Raw genomic sequence first — 25,179 nt, forward strand, 5'->3', positions numbered from 1 at the left:
AGACCGAATCTTATTTAATCGAATTACAATAAGATATGTAATCCTACTCACAAAATCATTTGTCAATATTAAGGAATTAATTAACTTGTATCAGTATACAATTAATTAATTATCTATTAAGAATGTTTTCCTAGAGGTATGACCTTAAGGGATCAATTGATCACCACCGTCACACGACAGTAATGTCAAACGCTAGTCAGCCAATCATTACTGATTAATGTGGATCAGTTGACAATAAAATATTACATTCCCTTATGTATTCTTAATATGAGATTTAAGCATGTGATCACATTATTGTCGAGGACACATACTCCAACATTAATGTAGTACTTCGTCATTCAGAGATGAACGAAACCCGTCTATTTACAACTTGATAGCTCTAATTGGTAACAAATTCTGAGTATCCAGTAAATCAGAGGGAAAATTGAATATCAATACACTGTCAACCAGATAATTACTGGGGAAATTAATTAGTGGGGTAATGAGTTCCTTGATGATATGTTTGGCATAAGAGTAATGATTACTGAGTAGGTCTTTTACTCCCTTAATCATTACCCAGGGGGGAGGGTGAGTAATGTATTACCCCTTCACAAGGGTAATAATTCCAGGAGGTGAATAATTACCCGCATACCAAACACGAGAAATACACCTCACATATTACTCCTCTATTAATTCCCCTCCTATTACCCTCAATCCAAGCAAGCCCTATAATGTACAAGATGCTGAACATCCGCTTCATTAGTTATGCATTTGTAAGACTCGTTTTGATTAACCATGTTCATAATTCATATATACTCCCTACTAACCAAGCACGATTCAAGTAACTTGACTCGACAACCAAATTGCACTCGAACATACACCCAACTAGCCTATGTTAGAAATAATCAAACAGAGATGCTTCAAATTTCATAGCAAAATGCACAAACATGATAGATAGAGAACAATAAATTACTACTCCCTCCTATTCTATATATTTTTCCCTATTTCCTAAAACGGATTATTCAGGTTTTCTTCCCCTTTCTTATTTTGGAAATTTTTACTCTTATTTTATTCATTTCTCTCTCCTATCACCAAACCCCACCCAACTCTTTTACTCATATTTTATTACTTTCCTTAATATTTTGGCCCCACCATTTCTTATTTAACTCATAATTATTCATCCCTCTCTCCTACTACCAAACCCCACCCAACTTTTTACTCTTATTTTATTCTTCTCCTTAATTCTCGTGCCCACAAACAAAGGGAAGAATACATAGAATTGGAGAATACAAGAGAATATCTTCAACTATCAAAGGTCTTTGACTGGTAATTACCTATGAACAATGCTCTTTTTAGTCAAATTTCTCAAAATACAAGTCAAATAAACAAATACATATTCAAATGAGAATAATGGGAGACATAGATCACAATCACAAAAAAAAAAAAAAACGAAGTACTTGTTTCAATAGCACTATTATCATCAAGCATTGTGATATCTACAATCTCCATAACAATTAGAGCTGCAAAATCATCAAAAACAATGTAATAATTAGCTGGAAATCGTGAGATTAACGAAATCGCTCAATTTTGATCAAAATCGAGCCTTATATCATCAATTTATGAGTGAATAAACAAAATTGTATGAATATGCTCAATTTTGATGAAAATTGTTAAATTACCTGAAAATTAATTGAAATCTTGTTTTGAAATTGCTGAATCTACGCAAAACTTCAACGGAAATCGCTGCAACTGATTAACTAATTCGATTTTTGGAAACACGATTTTTAGAACTGTGATTTCTTTTGAAAATTTGCGAGAAAATTTGTTGATTTACTGTGGTGAATGTCAGACGAGCAAACAGAGAAAAAGAAAGAAGTGTTTGTGTGGTTTTTTTAGAGAGAGAAAATATTTGGACCAAATGAAAAAATTAGGAATGACTTTAAACTTTCAGCCCAATGACTAATTGAATATCAGTCCATAAGATTAGCTTAATGAAAGCATTTGGTGAGGCCGACCGCCTCGTCATAATTAGCGGTCTCACCTGATTCAGCCTCTATTAGTGATAACTAGTATAGATCACGTGCACGTTATATATAGATTCAATATTTTAATTTCCCACAAATTTATCTCCAGCCATTTTATGATAAAGTTTTTTTTGTAAAAAAAAAAAAATTATGATAAAATTTCATTGACATTTTAAGAAGTTACGGCTAAAAAATACTCCCTCCAATTCACAATAAACCTCCCTATTTTCTTTTTCGGTTATTTACAATAATCTCCCTATTTCCTTTTTTGGTAAGTGTTTTTGTCGTCCAAATTTAATTGTATGGTGGGGTAGTGTATTTGTGTGGTCCAAATTTAATTATATGGTGGGGTAGTGTGTTTCCTTAATTTTTGTGCCAAAATGAAATGAGAGGTTTATTATGAATAGGAGGGAGTATGTTATTAGTAAAAAATACAAAATAACATCATTATTTTCTCTGCAAAAGAAATTTTCATTAAAAATACTCAAATTCGTGACTTCTTAAGATTTTAATATTAGTTTTTCAAATCAAAATATAATGAAATGAAACATGAAAAATAAATTGTCAATTTCAAATGTATATATAGTGAGTCCATTTTTGAAATAATGGTCAAAAATAAAATATTTGTCGTTTTGGGTCGGTTTTGAAAATATTTGTCAAAATGGTGTCCACGTAGGCTCGGGATTTCTAGACCTGAAACACGCCACTACTAAGGGCGTGTTTTGTGAAGGAAACACGCCATTAGTAGTGGCGTGTCTTTACAACAATCTTTTCCACAATCGATCGAACTTAAAAAAAAAAAAAAAAAAAAAAAAAAAAAAAAAAAATTACATAAGACACGCCATTAGGGGTGGCGTGTTTCCCCTCCGAAACCCGTCATTCCCAATGGCGTGTTTGTTTTAGTCCATTTTTTAATGAAGTTTCTTTCCGTACTCATTATAAACACGTCATTGGTAGTGGCGTGTTTTAGGTCCAGAAATCCCGAGCCTACGTGGACACCATTTTGACAAATATTTTCAAAACCGACCCAAAACGACAAATATTTTATTTTTGACCATTATTTCAAAAATGAATTCATATATAGTACTCTACAAAAACTAAAAAACTATACTTCCTCCCATCCAGACCAAAGGTTACAGTTGCTTTATCACACTTGTCGAGACACGTTTTGTAACGTGCATATCTTTAGTTACACATTATTAAAAATTATAAAAATTTGATATTCTTATAGCATTCATGACGATAAATCAAACAAGATCTCACATGACTATATTTTGTCTTATAGATTAAGAATAATATCCAAGATTCCCTAATATCCAAGATTCCCTACGACCATGAATAGTGCTAAAAAGCAACTGTAACCTTTGGTCTGAATGGGAGGGAGTATATACCATGCATATATTATACGGGTCTATACTAATTTTGTCATGATTATATTCTATTAAAAAAAAGGTGACATTTCGCTCGTCTGATTTCAGAACTGAAACAAGACTTAGGCCCTGTTCTTTCTGGCTTATTTTCAAGATACTTGATTCGATTCGGCTCGATTCGATTTGATTATTCGATTCGATTGATTCGATTCACTCCATTGATTGATTGATTGATTCACTCCATTCATTGATTCATTTCGGCTCACCCATTCGATTCGATTGATTGATTCGGCTTCATTAAGTTCAGCTCATTTCAGCCGTACTCATCTTAAATTTAATACTTCCTCCATTCAACTCCAAACTACCATATTGGTTTTTGCATACTATTCACAAATGAATCTTCAATTGCAATTTTCTCTCAATATATAAGTGAAAATATATTCTTGTGGGATCTTATTTGATTCTTCTTTACGAGTACATTAAAAATATGTAACTTTTATAATTTTTGCATATACGTAGCTAATGATATTTACCGCGCAAAACATGCGTTGGCAAACGTGAAAAGTGTACTATGGTAGTTTGGAGTTGAATGGAGGAAGTAGTTATTATTAATTTTGTTATCAATAATACTATTTTTTTAATATTATTCTTTATTATTATTATTATTATTATTATTATTTTTATTTTTATTATATTTAATAATAGTGTTAATACTAATGTTATTAATAATGTTATTTATTATTATTATTATTATTATTATTATTATTATGAATATTATTATTAAAATGAATAATAATGTTATTAATGTTAATAATAATAATATTTATTATTATTATTATTATTATTATTATTATTATTATTATTAGTAGTAGTAGTATTGTTGTTGTTGTTGTTATAATTATTGGTATTATTAATAAAATTAATAACATTTATTATTAATATTATTGATGGGGCACGCCCAACCGACTTGACCCAGTAGCCAATACGTGGGTCATACAAGTCAACACGCTTGCCAACATGGTTACGAATTCGCTTGATACTCTACGAATCACGAATTGTTAAAAGCGAATTCTATCAACTGATTACTGAAAATACATATAACACATTTTCTATAAGCGAATCGCGAATCGATAAGGCGTATTCATAGCGAATATGGTAACCATGCTTGCCAGCCATCATTTGAGTTACACATAAAAATCTATAAATACCTCATTATTCACCCATCAATGGTAAAATACTTCTCACCAACAACTTCCTCTCTCTAGAAGTAAGACTACTCGAGCTACTATGAGAGGGCACTGAAACCTTAGCTTCAAGCAAGGTTCCAACTATCCACCAAGATCAGTAAGGCATCGAGAAGGACCTATTGCGACCCCTCCGAGGCCCTATTTGTTACGCGTGAAAGATCCATCCGGAGAGAGCAAGCATAGGTTCGAGGTGTCATCGTCTGAGAGGAGCGCGTTGACCCGACCCGGATTCGAGCAACGCTTACTTGAGTGTTTTTATTCGAAACAATTATTTTTACTAATATCATTATTAATATTGACATTATTATTTATTATTGTTATTAAGAATATTATTAGTAAAAAATTACTATTTTTTCATTATTATAATTTATGATTATTCATATACTCCTCCCTCTATCCCGGTCAATTGTTGTCCTTTGATTTTGGCACAAAGACCAAGGAAAGAGGAGGGGCCAATTATAAAATGACAAGTGGACCAAATTGAGTGTGAATGATCAAATTGCTCATCAAGTTCATTCTTAAAATAGAGAGGACAATAATTAAATGAGACACCCCAAAATGGAATGAGACAACAAATTACCGGACAGAGGAGTATAATATTATAATTTTTTTTAAAAATATTAATTTTAGTATAAATAGTATTATACTATGAATATTATTATTATTATTATAGTTGATAATAACAATAATATTAAATATTATTATTATTAATATTAATATGATTATTTGATTGATTCAAATTTCAATTCAAATTTTTTATTATTCGATTCGATTGATTGATTCATTTATTATTCGATTCGATTCATTCATTCATTCATCACCCCATTGGGATTGATTCGATTCGATTGATTCACATTCGATTCGATTCGATTCATTCGATTCGATCCATTGATTCATTTCAATTCGATTGATTCGATTGATTGATTAAAATTCTAAAAATGAAAAAACAGGTGACCTTTACAGTTGTTCAAATCTTTGCAAAAACCTAAAATTTGAGTGGTGCGAAGTTTGATTGCATCGGCTGATGAAGATGGATGCGGATCATGTGGTATGTGAATATGTGATCTATCTAATCTATAAATATCACTTGTTTGTTTATTCAAGGACAATACTATGATGTTTCTCCCCGTCCCCTTGTATCCACCTTCTAGGCTGCGAGCTGCTACTCCGTCTCAATGATTTGTTTATCTTTTATATTTATTGTGATGGTTATTTTAATTTTAATTAAAGATATAGAAATAATTGATAGTGAAGATTATGAATTTTTAATATTAATATTATTATTCTACGCTCACATATTAATGAATTGCTGTTACTCTTTTTCGACAGCCAATATTTTTTGATGAATCGTTTCGGAAACTTAATGCCGGGACTATCGAATCTCATCCAAATCCAACCTGTCTCGAACAAATCGAATTAGCCTTATTATACGAAAATGCACCTGCTTTCGTCGAATTGATCAATAACTTACCATCTCATCTTCTCCATGAAGAGTTAAATTTGATATTGATGAAAATAGTTTTGTGGGATTCTGGCAAATGTGCTGCTGCTGTTCTTGACGGACAAACTAAAATAACTGAAATACCTCTTGCCACGTCTTTGCTTTCGCAACTGCATCCGGCCGCTGCATCCAATGCTCCTAAGATTACCGCTTTACTGCTTCAAAGGGGAATTTCGGCTGATGTTAGATGCGACTATGATTCCCCGGCTTCTGTTGGGAAGTTAAAAAACGTGCTCCCACTACATGTCGTTATGGCACGCCTGCGGTATGAATAATTAAGAATCAGAGGGAGGGAGGGAGTATTATTTTAGGCCTACGTTAACATTTTAGTTCCATAATTAATAATTAATTATATTCTTGTTTTTCATAGATCTCAGGTATTGTGCGACAATACTGAGCAAGAATCTCCCGCCCGAATGCTTGTTAGACTTTGTCAACCACATGTATGTAATGTATCTTCTACTACCGTTTTTATTGTTGACGTTGTCGATTTTGAAGGGACATTATTCATATTTTGTGGTCTTGTGGGATGTAGTATCGACGGACGTTGGAGACTGTTAGATTAATTGCGCTAAACACGACAGAAGTCAAGCGTGAGTTCTTTAACTACTTAAAGGAAGGAAAATTGATTGAGGTTGGTGCTTTGCTATTAGTAGCCAAGTCTCAGGTATTATTGTCTCCATCAACAACCGCTAAAGGAGAAGGAGAAGAAGAAGGAGAATTCAGAAGCATCTCCGAGATATGTGATTCAGCCTTCGTTACCGAGCTTACAATAAACAACGAGATGAGGACACTAACATTACTCGAGATATTTGACAAGATTGGTGACAAGCTTGCAGCGCTTGTACGGCTTGATTTCACGCAAACTTGTGTATGTAATAAGTATCATCCCCCTTTGTTTTTCATCGTCATTAGACAATGACATAATCATCTTGTCACTGACATTATTCTATGTGTATGTTCCTGATCTGTTCTAGTTAGCCAAATGTTCAACGCTGCTGGCTGCGTCCCTTATTCAGAATGCTGGGCCATTTCTTGTGGAGGGTTTATTCTATCACTATTCTTATACCAGGTTTGATACTCTATAAAAGAGTCTGCTCCTTTTTCTTCTGTTGGAAGTTTCGGGATCAAGACTAATAAAAGTTTGTTACTTGGTGTTTTAATAGGAGTGAAGCTGAGTCTTATTTTTTGAAGGGGGCCATTTATGCATGCGAAAACGCAATTCGTACTTCAGTAAGGAATACTAACTAACTAACTTGTGTCCAACATTTGCATTTCTAAGCATTGAGCAGGAATACTAACTAACTAACTTGTATAGTTGTGTCTTTAATCTGTTTTGCTTTTCTGTGATGCCCTTCTTATGCTTCTAAAAGTGGATTGTTATTCATGTATTTGTTCAAGGACATGTTGCCGAATTGGGTAAAAGAAGCAGCATTGACGGGTTTAGGTGTCAAGTCTGGCAGCATTTCTCGTCTTACTTATCCTTTTTTAGCCGAGACTCTGCCATATGTGAATACTACTGTCTTATTTGCATCTCCAATGTTGCAAAATATGCCGCTGCTACATCATCTCCTCAACAAGACTGCTCCTTTTCTAGGAATCATAAAAAGGGTGTTTAGGCACCCATAATTACTCAGCTACTTGCCTTTGTTTGTCACTTTACGATATGTACATTGGAGCTTTCGCTAATGCTTACTTGCATCTAGGGCTGTTCACCACCGGACTGAATCGGCTTGGACCGTAGACCGAATAGCTTGAAAATCGAAGATCAGACCGGACCTACCAAGATGAGACCGAACCCGAACCCGACCGGACCACTTGGACCTGCTGTTTATTCATATATTCGTTACAATCCAGTTATTCTCTTAAACTAGAATTTGCTAATTCATTTTCTTAACGAGTTAACACTAAGATAAGGACCTATACTATTGAAAAAATTTCACTTAAGGGATTCAACTTTGAAATTATCCAGTTAAGAACCCCAACCTTAACATCGTTATATTTTCCGTTAGGATAAAGTTGATTCACGCTTTGTTCCTCTTATTGATAGCTAACCCCTTTGGTTGATCTCTCTCTGTTCTTGAAAAAATCATCATATATTTTGCTCTCAACTCTCCTTGGTTTGCCTACTCAGTAACCCCTTAATCATATACTCGTATAAAACCTGCTAAATTAAAATTGGACAACTTTCATTATTTTTTATGCAAAAAAGTGTATGTGCAGCCGGTACTACCACATCCACAGGTTGCATCAAGTGGTGAGTGGAGGACTCCGGAGGTGGGCGAGATTAAGATTAACACGGATGCCGCTCTCTTTGATGATGGAACGATGGGGTTAGGGATATAGAAGGTGCATCTTGAGACGGATTCATTGCTGCTTGTTAATTAATTGCGAGGTCGGACGTCCAGAAGGAACTATTGCGGTCTGGTAGTTGACGAATATGATGATATTAATCATTTACTCCTTTCCTTTCTTTGTGAGTAGTCTTTGCTCTCATGTTAAGCGCGAGGGTAATACCGTCGCTCATCTTTGTGCTAGATTATGTACAAGGCGAGTTGACGAGTGTTTGTTTGTAAACTATTTTCCGCAAGCGGTTTTAACGCTTGCGGAAAATTAAACCGCTTGCGAAAATTGATATGATATAAAATAAATAAAATCCTCTCGTTTAACTCAAAAAAAATTGGACAACTTTCATCACTTAACTAACCATCAATTAATGAATACAACAGTTTTTGAAAAGAATTTGAGAGGTTTGGTAAAATAAAGGAAGATTTAAACCGGGATAGAAGGAACACATACGAGTATACGACTAATGAAGACTCTCAGTGTGGAGCATGAGAATGATTGACATTGAGAATAAGTTACACCCATAACAAATGAAGCAAGAGTAATGAAGTTGGATTAAAATATTTTCTTTCAAGCGCTAAAGTAGGCAAAAGTGATTTCAGCATTTGGGTAGGCAGAAGAAGATAAAACACACATTTTAATTTGTTAGAAAAGTAAAAGTTAACAGAAAAATTAACATTGTGTGAGGAGAGATCCTTAAATGTAAAGTTCTATAGTTAAATCCCTTAATTGGAAAAATTTCAATAGTATAGGTCCTTGTCTTAGTGTTAACTCTTTTCTTAACCCATAAGATCATGTTTATCATTTTTCCTCCAATCCTACATAGATCTAGTTCCTACATTAAAATACTATATTAATATATACTTCTTAACTTACCTACAAGACCTAATTCTTTATTTTATCATTTTATCAAGCCCAATTTAAATTTAGTTCCAGATTTTTAAAATATATCAAATGTGGTCTCTAATCAAAAGAAAAAAAAGTTAGAAATATTGATCTACTTTATATTTTTTTTTTTCACAATTACTAAAATTAAGTTTACAACTCTTTAAAAAGAATAAACAAATGAAATTTTAGCTTTGAAATTAGTCCAAGTGTCCAAGTGTGTAGGGTTAGCAAAAAAAAAAAAAAAAAAAAAAAAAAAAGAATGATTGCTTTTTTTGGTATTGACTAGGGTGTTAACGAGCTCAGCCGAGTCCGAGCTTAGCCTTGTTCGGCTTGTGCTCAAGAACCAAAACTCGAGCCTGAGCTTAAAAAAACGTGCTTGTTATAAAGCTTGCGAGCTTTAACGCGAGTTCGAGCCAAACTCGAACCCAAATCGTGCCTATATAAAATTGTTTTATTTTTTTTATTTTTTTCTTCCGATATTTTCAATAACAAGGATCGAAGGTTATATGTAAAAATATTTAGGAAATCAGCGAGACATTCAATATATGTGATACAAAGATATAATCTTGATAAAATATTTTTATAAAATATGAGCAATATCTTATGTAATCACACAAATTCGAGCCGCTCGCAAGCTTTTCGAGTCGAGCCAGCCTTTGCTCGACTTGACTCGTTAGCTCTCTAGCCGAGCTTGCACGAGCCGAGTTTTGACCGAGTTTTAATAAAGCCGATCTCGAGCTGCTTGTGAGTTGTCTCGTCTCATTAACAACTCTAGTGTTGACCAAGAGTATCCCCTATCGACAGCTGAACAATCTTATATGTGACGACACTATTCTGTCACAAGCTTGTGATCTCTCCCAAAGAGCAAATCTCCTATCTACTAAAAAAATAGGTGATTTCTATCATTTTCCCGCCAAAAAGCATATTCTCAAAAAAGGAAACTAATGATAATTATGTTAATTCAATAAATAAGGAAACTAAAAAATAAAAATTCATCTATTATATTTTCATTAAAATTAATCTTTTCATCAAATTATACTATTTTCACTAAATTCTAACCTATAATATATTAATTAAAATAAATAAAATTGATATAAAACTATAAATTGCTATATCTTTTATTGATCCAATTATTAGATGATGAGTTGACCCATATTCTATATAAAACCAAAACTAGAAATCGTTGTTATTATTTTCGTGATCAAAAAAATTGAAAAAAAAATATATATATATATATATATAAAATGAAACTCATTAGCTTTATGCTATAAAAATATTTTCATTAAAATATATTTCAATTCATTACTCAATTCTCTTGACCAATTTTCAGTTCTATCTTTTATTTATCAAAGCAAAATACAATGATGAGAAATGAAAACAATTATAAGATACCATATTATATAATTAAATTTATAAAAATATTAAACTTTAAGTACCGTGCATATAATGCACGGGGTCTAAACTAGTTGGAGAACAAGTGGGAGGAGACTGTGAGATGTCACAAGCTTGTGACTAGACCTGTCAAATTTTGACCTGATCCGAAAATCCGACCTACCCAACCCGTTTTTTAAGGTAAAGACCTGAAAATTTCGACTCGGTGACTCGTTAGACCCGAACCCGAAATGACCCGTTATTTTTAACTATTTGAAAATTTGTTAAAAAATAATTTTTTTATTACTTAAAAATACAAAGACAATTAAAAATAATTTTTATAATATTTAATAATAATATAATTATTAAAAAGAACTTTATTTTAATAATTAATGTAAACATTGAATATGATTAAATATTGATTTTAAATGTTTTACATTTTTTAAAAAATATTATCATTAAAAAAGGGTGTTAAAAATTATTTTTTGACTGTATTCTAACCCTAATCTGTATAACCCGACCGTAACTTGTCTAACCCGTATTATGACTCGACCCCAACACCGACCCGTCCGACCTGTTTAAATTCTACTTGTGACCGTCACAAGCAAGACTATATGAAAAGTTATAATCTAGTGAATCAAACAAAATAAATCCAGATGGGATTTGATGGGATGACACATGAGATCTCATGTGAGCAAAAGCAGGACCAACAAACATGTTTTGTAGGCTTTGTGCCATTTTTACTTGTTTCCTTCAATGTCAGGAAGATGATCGAGTCTCCTTTGTAAGATAATGATGATGTCAATCCAATTATCATAAAGATTATGAACATATCTTAAGTGGGCATTTTTTATATAATTCATTCATTAATAGACAACATTTCTGGGAAATTTGTAGTCTTTCTTTGTTTTTTTCTTCAGCTCACTACACTATGGCCTTATCTTGTTGCTTTGCTTATCCTCACATCACCCCAAAGGTACCTACTTTCTGCCTTCAATTTTATGTTTTTATGTTTATTAATTAAATTTACCATCTTTAGTACCTGATTATGACCCGTCTTAAATAAGAATTTTACGTGATTATAATTGTTGCAATCTTTAATACTCGTCCCGGAGAATTGTTATTCTCTGGTTTTACCAGAAAGACCAAGAAAAAAAGAGGGGGTCAATTATAAGATGACAAATGGACCAAATTGGGTGTGAAAGATCAAATTACTCATCAAATGCAATTCTAAAATAGAAAGAACAACCTCAAAATGGAATAAGACCCAAATAACCGGGACAAAGGGAGTATTACTATAACTTCTGTGATTTTTGAGATATGAAGATTATATATACAGAGTTTAAGACTTGTTATGTATTTCCCAACAAAATTGTTAGTTTATAGTTGTTGAATTTGGTTTTTTTTTTTTTTTTTTTTTTTTTGTAGATTCATAGTCATAGCCTAATGCGCATACACCATCGTAAGATTAAATTGGATACGAGTTTCACTCTCCGATCGCAGAGTACAGCAATTGTAAAGCATAACTGGTGTTTCCTGGGAGGTCTTAGAATCATAGTTAGACCTGGTGTGGAGAAATGCATTCTATCGCGGAAGTCTTCAGGAGTTTGTTGTTCATGTAAGCTTTCTCCATTACATATGATGAGTGATACAATTCATGTTTATATGTCTTTATCTTTTTTTGCATCATTAGCTTTAGGGTCAAGAACTTGGGACTGTTTGGCATGCATAAACGATTACACCATCTTTTGTGCCTCAGTCTTCAATTTAGGCTTTTGGTCGGAATGGTCAGGACTCGAATTCTGATAGGGCGTCACTCATAAATTGTATATACATTGAACATTTCCGTTCCTTCTATTATGCATCTTTATTATAACTCGATAATGGTGTAGTAATGAAGTCTCGCTTTTTAATAACACAAAAAAACTGTATGTTACTTCAGGGTTGTCAAATTCGCAAATTGCTAGTAGTGTATTCACCTTAGGGACTGCAGCCGTCCTCCCCTTTTATACTCTCATGCTAGCCGCTCCAAAAGCTGAACTAGTAAGTTCTCCACACTGTTTTTTCACTGAATATTCCCTTTTCCCCTTTTTGCCATTCGGGGTTAATTGTGTGTACCTTTGAAGAAATTATCAGATTATTCTGAATCGATCTGCAGACTAAGAAAACAATGAAAAGTAGCCTACCATACGTAGTGCTTGGACTACTGTACTCGTATCTTCTGTGGCTTTCATGGACACCGGACACCATACGCTTGATGTTTGCCAGTAAATACTGGTTGCCTGAGGTTAGTTTGATTAGCATACTCCAATTATAACCCATTTTTTTTGTTCCGATAAGTAGTCTTATTGTTTTGTATCTTATTGCTGGTGTTCAGCTCCAGGGTATTGCGAAAATGTTCTCAAGTGAGATGACTCTAGCATCTGCTTGGATTCATTTGTTGGTGGTCGATCTCTTTGCGGCAAGGTCATTCACTATTCTCAGATCTCATAACTAGCATGGCTTTCGGCTGTTTAAATATTTTTCTTTATTTATTTTGAGGAAAAAGAGCCACAAATGACGGTTGTTTTTATGGATGACTTTCAAATCCAGATTAGGAGTATCACCATTCAATGGTTTTTACCATCTAAGACTCTAAGAGTAGATCTAGCGAAACTGACCAGCCTGATTTTGGCTGAACTTAATAGAAAAAGCTGAATATGAGCCATATCCCAAATTGACAGGCAAGTATGATAAAGATGTGGGTTTATTGCTTACCTCATTTGTATCATTTGTTAACAGGCAAGTTTATCAGGATGGTCTGGTGAATAAAGTTGAAACCCGACATTCGGTCTCCTTCTGCTTGCTTTTCTGTCCTATAGGAATCATCAGCCACGCGATTACTAAGAAAATAGTTTGTCATTCAGAGAATTGTAAATACAATGATGGCGGCCTTGTGTAATTATACTCAGTTTTAGATTATTGATGAGCGGTATTGTTCTTAATATGAAATGAAAGTCGTCACAGAGCCCCCAAATTATCAATCATAACTTCACACATTAATGGTGGATTTCCAAACTCCACTGTAATAGAAAAAACACAGTTCTTCCAATACAGACTGACTAATAAACGACTACATCTCCATATTCAAACAACTGGGGAAGTCGTAAACAGCGGATCTAAAAGTCGCCATTGTCAGCACGACATGGCAAGTTCTTCACTGCAACTTTAGAAATGGACTTAAAAATCATTTAAATTTCAATAACCAACATCAACCGTCTTGCTAGTGTTGACTTGTCACCTCCATCATTGCTGCAATGCTGCCCACAGTCCGCTGTCACCACACCTCCACCATTATTTAACCTATTGAGTTAACCACAACTCCTACAAGGTGTCAATTACTTCAGGATCATGAGCAAAATTGACTCCAAAATTTCGAAAAGCAATTGGGTATGAAACTACTACATCTCCCTGAGTATTCATGCGGGAAATCAGATTGATCTATTCGGTTACTCTTTACCTCTCAAGTCAATTACCTGCTTCTCGACATGAAAAAATGTCTGACACGAGTGTTTATAGAACTATAGAACTCCGCGAACACTATCACCTTTTGATATCTTTTCCGAATAATCAAGCCATGTGTGCAGTTGTGCACTCTGCACAGAATTGGTTTATCATTGAAGTACTCACTAAACAAAAAACAAATAACAATTCAAAATTTTCGAAATGTAGGTATTCATTCTCTAGTTAGTTACATTTGATCGTCTTGTAATGAACAGAACCCTTCAGATCCGCTGGTTAGTAGCCTTACAAGTTGCTAGCGAGAAGATTGATACATGCAGAACGACACAAACACAAATGAAAGACCTGTCAAAAATGGACTCGAGCACAACACTCGCGGTAATGAACAAGAGTGTCTACCTAAAACCAGAACCAAACTGTACCACCACAATACCCATGAAATGTCCTGACTGACCAGCCCATTTAACATGTCTTTAAAAAGTAAAATCTCTATGCCTGCAATGATATGGTTGAAGCTTCTGTGCTAGGCAAAGTTTTAGCCATCTTGGTACGAGTTTTTGTTGACTTCTCAGATTTTCGTTTCTTTGAGCTCTTGTTGGGCTTTGTTTCGGTTGTCTTTGTGATGATCTCTTCTTGAACATCAGATGCTTTATCCCTGTCCAAATTTCGTTCAGAAGTGCTACTCGGTACTCTACTATCGCCCTCTGGTTCAAGGATAGACATGCCATTAAGAGTGTAATCTAACAAGAATAAGTTTCTTGCTACCCTTTCGATTCTATTGTAGTGCCTCTGAGAATACGGGATGAGCCCTTCAAGAAGTTCTCCTATGCCTTTCACCTGTATATTTTATAAAAATTACAATTAAACATTAAGGTCACACATATCCTAACAATATGAAAAAAAAGAAATACATGAACGCAATAAAAACAGAGATCTCATAGCATTCAATCCCTAATTTCTCTGGTTAACTTAAGAGTCTATTCTCACCAAGTTGCTAGAGTTTACCACAAACGGGAAAATAAAATTTACTATGCGCGTATTTCTGGGTAAATAATTAATTTTCTAAAATGAAAAAGCTCTATCGTGTAGAGTTAGAAGGTTATTCGTCAACTTTAGAGAATCTAAAATCTACGCATGGTCAAAGATGATCTTTCTGAACACAGTCCTAGAATACAAGATACGGATGATCCTTTTGAACCAAGATTGTATCAATAGCTTGCTCTCAAATCTCAAGTGCTCTTGCCTCTTCTCGTGAATGTAAAATATACAGTGAAATTCACTTGAAATCAAAGCCCAATTGTAGGATGAAGCAATAAGATTTACCCACAACATATATACACACCTCATCAATGTCTGTAGGTGGATGCACACTGAAAGCCTGTAAAAGTACAGAGTTAGCCACGTGGCACAGCTTTGGCTTGGTATTCCATTCTCTAATATATTCAAGAAGTCGACGAAGTTCCTCCTTCCCAAGAGGCTTTAGAGCATTTCTCACATGATCTATTGCGATGTTTTTCCTGCACAAATGTTGCACATGGAACATGGATATGGGAGAGATAGTTAGTCTTCGAATAAAAGCCAGCATTAAGACGAAGGACTAAAGCCATACTTGAGTATTACCTGTACAATTCTGACAGTAGTTCGAAGAGCTTGTGAGGTTTTTTAAGCTCAAAGGCGAGCAGGATAGCTTTGGCATAATCCGCATCCACAATAGCATTTTCAAGATCTTGTCCTCGCAAAACCCCTTCTTCCTACAACAGGACAAAAGTGAGCTGTCAGTAAACTAGTTAAAAGTTGAAACCAAAACAGAAACGGGGGCTTTTAAAATTGAGCAGTTAATTATATCTTTTATGTTGCAAGGGGGTCCAAGGATTATACAACACAAAGGGGAGGAATACTTAAACCTGCAACCTATCTTCCACCGAACCTCTGTCTCAACCATTCGAAGGGAGAAAACGATATGAAAAAGGAGTGAAAGCATTCACCAACCAGTACAAGTAAAAGTGTAAAACCAGGCAAAATCAAAGTGACCGCACTAAATAAGCCAAACGAATACGCCCGTATCACAAAAAGCAAGTCAATTAGACTTTAACCCACCTCTTTGCGGAATGCCTCTTCCTTTTCAACAGCGGTGGAATCATTCCATAGATTTATAACAGCATCACTGCCTCCAGTAGCGAGCATTTCTGTTTTTCTTCCAACTGCCAAGGCCCATACCTACAGTGTGACATTGAAGCAAAATTATTTAACTAGCAAAAACATATGTTTCTTCAGGAATGTTAGAGTGCTCCTCAATTCTCGTGCATAAGAAATTGAGAAGTTAAATTAAGGATATATGGAGTACTATATAGCCTGAAAGGTTCAAGGTAAAATATTTAAAAATTCTTAAATTTCCACAAAATAGCCAGAATTTCACAAGAAATAACAGGCAACAGAAGAAAATATCAAAATGCACCTTGTCCTCGTGCTGATCATAACTGGCAATGCATTCACTAGATTTTACGCTCCATAGCTTCAGAACACCATCAGCACCTGGAAGGTCATGGAAGATGCATCTTATTATTCCAGTATGAACAGCACAAATCAGAGTACAGAATGCCTACTCACCAGTTGATACAAGCTGAGCCCCACGGGTGATAAAGGAAGCTCTAAGTACACCAGATGTATGGCCCTCGAATGTTTTTAGGCAGGAATGATCACGCACTGACCATAATTTTATGGTTTTGTCGCCAGATGCCGTCAAAACACAAGGGTCAACAGGAGAAAACTCGACAATCCAAATTCCCCGTTTGTGGCCCACCAGTGCCGCCACCTCTACAAGTTCTGGAAGCTTGAACAGACGGGCAGTCCGATCCTGTTCATGTTAAATATACAGCTAACAAGTCAGAGATGCACAACAAATTTCAAATCGAAAGAAAAGCTCCAGTAGACATCCGGATCTCACAAGCTAGCACACATTTATGCATCAGAGCTCCAGTGAAGGTAATTTGTCTCGTCCTAATTCAAATTTAGGGGTAATGGGTTGGTCTTATATGCATGACCATATCGATAAGTTTTGTCACAAATAGTACATGGAGATGGACAAGATATGGAACTCGCCAGATAACAAGATATGGAAGAGCTCCATATATATCTAGGGAACTCTACAAGAAATCTCAGATACAATATGTGATTAACAAGACAAAGAGCTCTCTTGCAATTTTATATTCTCGGCTAATTTTGCCATAAGCAAGGTGTCATTTTGAAGACAATAGGAAAACCAAGCTCAGACAATGAAGTACTACAAAATCACAAATCAACCAACCTGTGAACCACTACAAACTAGACTGTCATCTGGTGAAACAGCAACGGAGTTAATATCCTTATTATGGGCCCCAACAGCTCCCTTTACTTTAAGACTGTCAGGCTTGTCAGAATTGCCGATGAGACCTTCAAAGCTCCACACCTTGAGTGTATGGTCACTGCACAAAGAATACGTATTACTTATTAGTGTGAAACTAAAATTGGTCACTGCACAAAGAATACGTATTACTTATTAGTGTGAAACTCAAAATCAATTTAACTGTTGTTTTATACAGGCTTCCACCTGTTCTTCCAGATTCCCCCTATTCATGATATGATAATATCTGATCTTTTTCAAGTCAGCCTAACATTAGGTCCACTCTTCCTTGCATTAACTGAAACTCATTCCCAGTTTGGTGACATGGCCACGTAACACTCTTTCTTAATCAATGTGAACAAAATCATTTACCTACAAACCTCATCCCAACAATAAATAAACCTCTTCAAGGTTTATCACATGGCCCACTATACTATTTCTTCTCTCATATTCTCTCTCCACAAACCTGTATACTATATTGTAACCCCTCTCATCCATGAATCTCAACACCCATATCCAACAATAGAGGGTTTGTAGACAAACCTCTAAAATATTTGACACATCATCTTACAAACATATTGACAAACCTCTATTGCTAATGCCCTTTAACTAACATCTAGAGTAGGTAGGCTGGAAGAGTAGCATTTCCCAATTAATGCACTGAAGCATGGTGTTTAAACGCTAACAAACAAAGTGTCACAAATGTAGACAGGAGCACACACACACACACACAGGAGAGCAAATATTTCTAATCACACATCCCACAAGATTAGGGTGAAATGTTACAGGCATTGACAACTGTCGACAGCCAAAGGAATGTGAAGATGCCAAAATCCAAAGAGGGGAAATTATCATTTCCAGTAAGTTACAAAGAGTTCATAGTAACATCGAGTATCTAATAAGAAGGACGCGTTAGCCCTTACGTAAGAGAAGCTAAGATGGTGGATTCGAGTTGGAGTAAAAAGATTGCATAGTTCACAGTCCACACTTTTTCACCCTATATCTTATTCCCCTCCCCAAAATTCCAAATAAACATCAAAGCACCTTCATCACAGCTTTGGTGCACTGTCATTTGATCCGAGTTGGACTCCAGAGATTGTGAAGTTCATAGTCTCCACTAATTTCACTCTATTTACCCCTCACCAATATAATCATCAAATCCCCTTCATCAGAACTTTGGTCCACGGTCATTTGATCCACCAAATGGCTCCAAACCATCAAAAAAGAAATCAATATAATCAGACTCCAGAAAAGTAACCTTCTGAGAGCTACACATTTCACATCTTCATCAACAAAAGCAATATTTACGACAGAGTCAGACGTAGATAACTCATAATCGACTTTAGAAGCAAGAATGCAGTGAGTTAATAAACATTAAGTGGGTAATTTCTCCCGTATGAGGAAGGAGATGGAAAGAGAAATAAACATTTAAGACACCTCACCTACTACCACTGACAAAAAAGTTCCGTTGTTTCTTTGAAAAAGCAACGGCTCCAACAGCTCCCAGGTGACCAACACCAACCCCTAAACACATTTTGGTTTCTGTATCCCATAATCTGACCTGGAACAAAAGACAAAGATGCCACAAACAAAAAAAAAGTAAGGTGAAGATCATAAATAGAAGATTGTGGCTATCCATCCACTCAAACTATAGTAGGTTTCTAGAGTCACATATATGAAAATAACCTAGGCTCAAAAATCATAATTACAAAACCCTCAAGGAAGAACGGTGCAAAATGTCACTTTCGATATCAAAGATATGAATTCTCCCTTAAGGGTTCAGAATTAACAACATAGCAGCTCGCTTGCTTTAGCTGTTCCTGACAAATGGTAATAGATAGATATACAAGGAGCATAACTTACACTATTGTCCTTGCTTCCAGTCACAATATATGTCCTTCCTGAACTTCCAATGCAGGTGTCAAGACTTAAAATTGTTCCTGAATGCCCAGCAAGTACATAAGAACATGACATTGACGCAAGGTCATAAACTTGCACCTGCACATAAACGAATCTCAGTATACTAGCATTACATGAGATCCCATGAAAATGTATCTATTAATATGAGGCAGCCACATAAACTGACTTGGAAGGCAGAATACCTGTTCAAGATTGGTGGCAACAGCAAGAAAGTTTTCATCTTCACCTAAAAACTTCATATCTACAATTTCTTCATTGTATCCAATAAGTCGCTTAGTAAGGCCCAAATCTAGAACTTCCTCAGAATGCTTCAAGGGTGAGTAAAAAAGAAACTGCTGGTCAGCAGTAACGCACAACAAACCCTGATCAGATGGCAGCATGTGTGCCGCAGTGAAGCCTCTTCTCTGGTCATCCTTGTCTGAGCTAAAAGCTACATCTGAAGTCTTTTGCTCAAATAAACAAACTGCACTGTTGTAGAAACGGAATGAGTAGTAGAAAAATAATATTTGAAGCCGGCGATAGCTTAATATTAACAGTTGCAATAACAAAAGTGATTTAAATGCAACCCTGATTCAGCATACTTGTCAATCTACAGAAGTGCTTTTGATCCCAAAACAACAACAACAACATTACCCCACTGCCTCAATGGCTCCCGCAAATTGCGGGGTAAGGGGGGGTCGGATGTACGCAGCCTTACCTTGTGTTAACAACACAAAGAGGCTGTTTCCGAATGACCCAAGATGAAAATTGCGTCGAGAACTGCATCGAAGGACCACTACTTCACAAGAAAAAGAAGCAAAGCCGCTTTATTGAGTCATTTTGACTTATTCCATCATAATCCAGAACCAAAGAGTAATGAATCTTTGGCTCCATTGGAAATATGGAAAGCAATGTATCTCATCATACACTTGCAGAGAACTTATCCGCAACTGAATGCATTTACCTTTCTAACAACCAAAGTAAAGGATAACGTGAACACTAATTTCACTCTATAATAAATGTTCAGAACTCTTAGATAACAAGCAAACTGGATCAGAGGATGTAATATAATACAGCAAGAGAAGCATTACCATTAAGCATGAATGGTTATTGCATACTTAAGACATAAATGAAGATAACAAAATTTTATGTTTAGAAATTTACCGCCCAGAGTTCCATTTCCATATACGAATAATTCCACGTTCACCGCCAGTTAAGAAATACACTTCTTCCATACTTTTACTCTTCCCAGGCTTGTCCAACAGAAAACTATCATAAAATGGAGTTCCAGAATGAATAACACAAACAGCCACAAGAACTTCGTGTGTTGGTATCGTCGTCACGGAAGCATAGCTAATAAGGTCCCACACATTGACCACCTGAAAGAAAATTGAAATTTGAATTTAGCACATCAATTATAAGAGTTAGATTGAAAACATGAATTTAAACAAAGGTAGAACTAAAATGACACACCGAGAAACGACATAGGACACACCGAGAAACGACATCCATGTCTCAGATATAATGTAGTGAGAGGAAGTATGACAAATAGAATGCCAGTCAACAAGCTGTCTCCACAAGATGGAAGATATGATGCATGGATAGAACAGATTATAACATATCGTGAAACTCGTTTCTATATTTCTATCATAAGTTAAATCACCATTTGTTTTTCTATAGCTTATTAGGTTTACAGACGACAGAAACAAAATGAATGATGGGTTGGCGTTCTATTTCAACAGGTTGGTAGAGTGTTAATCCGCCCAAATATTACTTTTGTAATGGCAAGTCAACCATAGATATACCAGAATAACAACAGCATTGATGTGCCTCTAAAGCTCCCGCTGATGGTGGGATATGATGTATGCAACCTTACCACTGAAAATACAGATACAGTTTTTGGGTGACCTATCATGAAATTGCAGCTACCTCAAAGCATAATTTCAAAAGGCATATAGATTTTGGATACAGGGGACGACAAGATATTTTTTAGCATCTTCGCAACCAAAGACGATACTGCTACAATTGCGTGAAGAATGTCTTCAAAGTTACATTAATTAAAGCAGTTGAGATTTGAGTGTATCTTTTTTCATCATTAGCCCCTGATTTATATCATTTCTTAAAAGCAACAAAAGAAATGACACAACCCATCAAGTTGTTCAATGAGTACACATATCTCGAGCACCAGAATGTGCCCCAGTACTAGTTAAGTTTTTTGTGATTTTGACACTATTTTCGATATTGCACTTCTAAGTTTCTTCCTCAGAAACCTAATAACTCATCTCTTACACGCACCAAGGGGTGATGCCTATATAAAAAGACTTGGTGACACCCATTCACAAAAGTATTGCGGAATGATTAAGCTCGCAAGCTATCACGAGTAATCTTATCTATAAGAAGCACGAAAGATAGGAGAATGGAATGCTGGCCTTTAATTACACAATAACATCAAATTAACACAAAAGTAACTGATAGATTTTCAAAGTCAATATACATAGGTTGCAAAATTACAAAATTCAGGGGAAAAAGCATGCCTTATCTCTTCCAGCAGTGAGCAGGAATCTTCTATCTTCTGAGAACGCTAATGACACCACTGCAGAGTTGTGATTCTCCATTGTAGCAGCACACTTTTTAGCTACAAGATCCCAGGCCCGGACACTGCCTTCATCACTTCCCGAGAAAAGCTATAGAATACCAAGCAATGTTACAGAATTTATATAATGATACATCAAGATAAATGCGGTGACTAAACGAGCAAACCATTGCAGAATTGACAAAATCAGTGATTTACAATGAGGTTATTGGGATCAGGATGGAACATAATGCAATGAACAATCCCTTTATGCCCCTTGAAATAATGTGTGCAAAATCCACCGTCTACGTCCCATACACGCACTTTCCGGTCAGTTCCACCAGTGGCGAGCAAACCACCCGACGCATCACATGCCATTGCCAACACTGGACCATCATCATGTCCCTGAACAATATAAACCAAGCAATTAAATTTCAAAATAAAACCTTCGTTAATGATATGCGAACAAATGAAAAGATTCTAATTCACTAAAAGTAAGAAATTCACAGTCTAAATGTTCATACACTCACAGCAATCAGTTTAATAAGCTTGAATTTACCTAATTACATACGATTCACAACTAATAACTCTATCGGACCCACTGTTAAGATGTTCACACACTCAAAAAATGTCAGTTTAATCAGCTTATCTCTTACGAACTACTTTTGAGTTACGATTTGAAACTGATAGCTCGATTGGATTCATCGATCCAAATTTCATACACTCAAAAAAGTCAGTTTAATCAGCCTATCTTTTACCAGCTGCAAACGAAACACAACTAATAACTCTATCGGATACACAATTCAAATGACCAATCACAACTATTAACTCTATCGGATACACTGTTCAAATGTTCATACACTCGAAAAATGTCAGTTTAATTATATAATCAAATTCGGGGGTCGATAGCAAACCGCAAAACCCCCAAATTTAGAAAGATAAATTATATAATCAAATGCAATACTTGCGAATTTGTATATGAGCTCCAACTTCATATCAAACCAAACAAAATTCAAATAACGCGCCGCTAAATTAACCAACAACACAAATTCTAGTGTAAGACGGTCTTACATACCTTCCAAGAGCGAACACACTTGAGCGAATTAAGGTCCCAAACCCTAATTTGACGACTATGACTAGCAGAGAAAAGGAAAGCATCATCAGGAGAAATAGCGAGAGCGGTAACGGCTTCGGAATCGCCTTCGAGGGTGGCTCTGATAGAAGCATTAGAGGAATCGACGATTTTAATGGTGTCGTTGCAGGCGCAAGCTATGAAGGTGCCGTCAGAGGAGACTGCGAAGGGACCACCGGTGAAGAATTGTTGAAGAGATTGAGTGCATCTGTAGCTCTTCTTCAATGGTAGAGTAATGGCCGCCATTGTTGAGGGTTTTGTGAAGGTGTGGCTTTGTAGGGTTTAAGCCTTTAAGGTTTGGGAGTTTGCGGAGGGTGCCGAGGTTTTGCACTTTTGCACCTAAAATGACCAAATGATGCCTTGTTACTTTAGCCGCGTTCTTTTGGATTGAAAGTGTTGAACTGAACTGAATTGAACTGAACTGAAGTGGACTAAATTCAATAGAGCTGAACTAAATTTAATGGAGCTGAGCTGAATTTAAATGAATGAAGCTGAACTGAACTGAATAGAGCTGAAATTAAGTCCAAAAGAATAGGGTCTTTGTTATTCCTTATGTCCTAGTGAATAATTTACACTTGTTTTATTTTATGAGGAGAAATAGAGCAAGTGTAAACTATTGACTGGAACGGATGAAGTAGTTATTTAGAAGTAGTTGTTTCTTTTTTTTTTTCGACCGAAACAAAATTGTTAATTGATGTTGGATACAATTATAAAAACATACGAACTTGCGAAGAATTGGAACTCAGTTGGGTACGTTTATACTTCTATAGCTATTGACGAGGCACCAATATCGAAGATGGAAAGAGCTGTGCGTATACAAATATTACACGGTGTGTGAACGCCAATGAAAAAGATGGTGGAAATTAAGTTGACGGATGATCGACCTGTGGAGTTGAAAGTAAAGTATGAAAGGTTGCCCACATATTGTTATGGGTGTGGACGTATGGTGTGTTAGGGTATGGGGAGAAGGACCGTGAGAATGGTCCGTAGAGCTATCGTTTGAAGAAGACTTAAGAGCTTCACCGTGGAAGATGGTGAAAACTGGCGTTGAAAACAAATCTCATAATGCTATGGACCTTCGGGAGGTGTTCGATGCGAAACAAAAGGCTCGAAAACTGGAGGACATCGAAAAAATGGTGGCAAAGCTTCAACAAATCGCCTTGTCGAACACAAAAAAGAAGGAGAAGGGAAATGGCTATAGGGGCATATAAGACAGAGAGGAAGTGCCTTTGGTTCAAATATTTGGGGGAAGAGACACATGGTAAAGAGTGTGGGGTGGTTGAATTAGAAGGAGTTATAGGCATGGAGGAGGGTAGTAAGGGGACGGGTGACAGAGGAGGTGGGGGGAAAAAGGTAAGAGGTGGAGTGCAAGAGCAGCTTGGCATAGAGGGGTTGAAATGGACGAGAAAAATAAGGGAGGTAAGAGGGGGAAAAGAGGTGGTGAGATAATGCTAAACGTGAACCAAAAGAGGGAAAGAGAGGCTAACGACTGAGGTGATGTAAGTGGAAACAAACGAGCTCTCATTCACATGGATGTCTACATATCTAAGGCGGAGGTTGACCCATGTCAATCCCGCCCAGCTCAATGAGTTGTATGAGCTTTGACTGCATGGGGCCGGGCAACACCGATGTTGTAGACGGTTTTCGAAACCTTATCCAACGGGAGACCCCAGCCACTATATTTTTATGCAAGGCTAAGTTGATTAGTTAAGATATGAGAAAACTTGCTAGGCCGTTTATTGGTTATGAGAGTATAGCTCTAGATAGTGTGGGTAGATCGGGAGGTGTGTGGCAACTTCTCATTATATGGATTTCGATGTGGATGTTGAGGGTAAGCAGATGCAGGTCACAGGATTATATGGGTGGCCTGCGATTCCGGACAGACACACTTATCTTTGTAGCAGCTTAGAATTTTGGCTTCACAAGCCCAGAGGCCTTGGGTTTGTATTGAGAATTTTAATGAAGTTGAT

At 35.9% G+C, this 25,179-nt stretch overlaps 3 protein-coding genes and 1 long non-coding RNA gene across 6 annotated transcripts; 2 read left to right on the forward strand and 2 right to left on the reverse strand.

The window, feature by feature from the left end:
- Positions 1-1,280: 1,280 nt before the first annotated feature.
- LOC141630790 (uncharacterized) lies at positions 1,281-1,918 on the reverse strand. The gene is made up of 2 exons (XR_012537554.1): positions 1,659-1,918; positions 1,281-1,499 (listed from the first exon to the last, which is right to left on the reverse strand). It is a non-coding gene; the product is annotated as an uncharacterized LOC141630790 (long non-coding RNA).
- Positions 1,919-5,584: 3,666 nt separating this feature from the next.
- LOC141630796 (uncharacterized) lies at positions 5,585-8,737 on the forward strand. 2 transcript variants are annotated; one of them, XM_074443556.1, is made up of 7 exons: positions 5,585-5,668; positions 5,950-6,386; positions 6,492-6,564; positions 6,657-6,992; positions 7,099-7,193; positions 7,288-7,354; positions 8,345-8,737. In XM_074443556.1, the coding sequence occupies exons 1-7, from the start codon at positions 5,645-5,647 to the stop codon at positions 8,465-8,467; spliced, it is 1,155 nt and encodes a 384-aa protein (XP_074299657.1). In that variant the 5' UTR covers positions 5,585-5,644; the 3' UTR covers positions 8,468-8,737. The 2 variants fall into 2 exon arrangements, with proteins under 2 accessions (XP_074299657.1, XP_074299653.1); XM_074443552.1 differs by lacking the exon at positions 8,345-8,737 and adding an exon at positions 7,523-7,758.
- A 2,595-nt stretch (positions 8,738-11,332) lies between these two features.
- LOC141643160 (protein ABA DEFICIENT 4, chloroplastic-like) lies at positions 11,333-13,717 on the forward strand. 2 transcript variants are annotated; one of them, XM_074452199.1, is made up of 6 exons: positions 11,333-11,702; positions 12,155-12,344; positions 12,669-12,769; positions 12,885-13,013; positions 13,104-13,192; positions 13,508-13,717. In XM_074452199.1, the coding sequence occupies exons 1-6, from the start codon at positions 11,658-11,660 to the stop codon at positions 13,665-13,667; spliced, it is 714 nt and encodes a 237-aa protein (XP_074308300.1). In that variant the 5' UTR covers positions 11,333-11,657; the 3' UTR covers positions 13,668-13,717. The 2 variants fall into 2 exon arrangements, with proteins under 2 accessions (XP_074308300.1, XP_074308301.1); XM_074452200.1 differs by having other exon boundaries at positions 11,380-11,702; positions 12,230-12,344.
- A 678-nt stretch (positions 13,718-14,395) lies between these two features.
- LOC141643161 (protein TORMOZ EMBRYO DEFECTIVE-like) lies at positions 14,396-23,574 on the reverse strand. Its single transcript, XM_074452201.1, has 14 exons — positions 23,153-23,574; positions 22,297-22,482; positions 22,040-22,189; positions 20,670-20,884; positions 19,709-19,994; positions 19,470-19,604; positions 19,049-19,167; positions 17,532-17,688; positions 16,835-17,081; positions 16,683-16,759; positions 16,325-16,444; positions 15,848-15,978; positions 15,570-15,744; positions 14,396-15,064 (listed from the first exon to the last, which is right to left on the reverse strand). The coding sequence occupies exons 1-14, from the start codon at positions 23,453-23,455 to the stop codon at positions 14,717-14,719; spliced, it is 2,649 nt and encodes an 882-aa protein (XP_074308302.1). The 5' UTR covers positions 23,456-23,574; the 3' UTR covers positions 14,396-14,716.
- Positions 23,575-25,179: the final 1,605 nt, after the last annotated feature.

This window comes from Silene latifolia, chromosome 2, assembly GCF_048544455.1.
Source record: "Silene latifolia isolate original U9 population chromosome 2, ASM4854445v1, whole genome shotgun sequence".
In the NCBI taxonomy this organism is placed as follows: domain Eukaryota; kingdom Viridiplantae; phylum Streptophyta; class Magnoliopsida; order Caryophyllales; family Caryophyllaceae; genus Silene; species Silene latifolia.

Coding starts and splice junctions, on each gene's coding strand:
- LOC141643161 (XM_074452201.1), bottom strand. CDS start 23,455: ATGGCGGCCATTACTCTACCATTGAAGAAGAGCTACAGATGCACTCAA. Junction 20,885..22,039: donor TCACTGCTGGAAGAGATAAG/GCATGCTTTTTC, acceptor ATTTTCTTTCAG/GTGGTCAATGTGTGGGACCT. Junction 15,979..16,324: donor AAGAGGCATTCCGCAAAGAG/GTGGGTTAAAGT, acceptor GTCCTGTTGTAG/GAAGAAGGGGTTTTGCGAGG.
- LOC141643160 (XM_074452199.1), top strand. CDS start 11,658: ATGGCCTTATCTTGTTGCTTTGCTTATCCTCACATCACCCCAAAG. Junction 11,703..12,154: donor ATCCTCACATCACCCCAAAG/GTACCTACTTTC, acceptor TTTTTTTTGTAG/ATTCATAGTCATAGCCTAAT. Junction 12,345..12,668: donor TTCAGGAGTTTGTTGTTCAT/GTAAGCTTTCTC, acceptor ATGTTACTTCAG/GGTTGTCAAATTCGCAAATT.
- LOC141630796 (XM_074443552.1), top strand. CDS start 5,645: ATGAAGATGGATGCGGATCATGTG. Junction 6,387..6,491: donor GTCGTTATGGCACGCCTGCG/GTATGAATAATT, acceptor TGTTTTTCATAG/ATCTCAGGTATTGTGCGACA. Junction 6,993..7,098: donor TTGATTTCACGCAAACTTGT/GTATGTAATAAG, acceptor GATCTGTTCTAG/TTAGCCAAATGTTCAACGCT.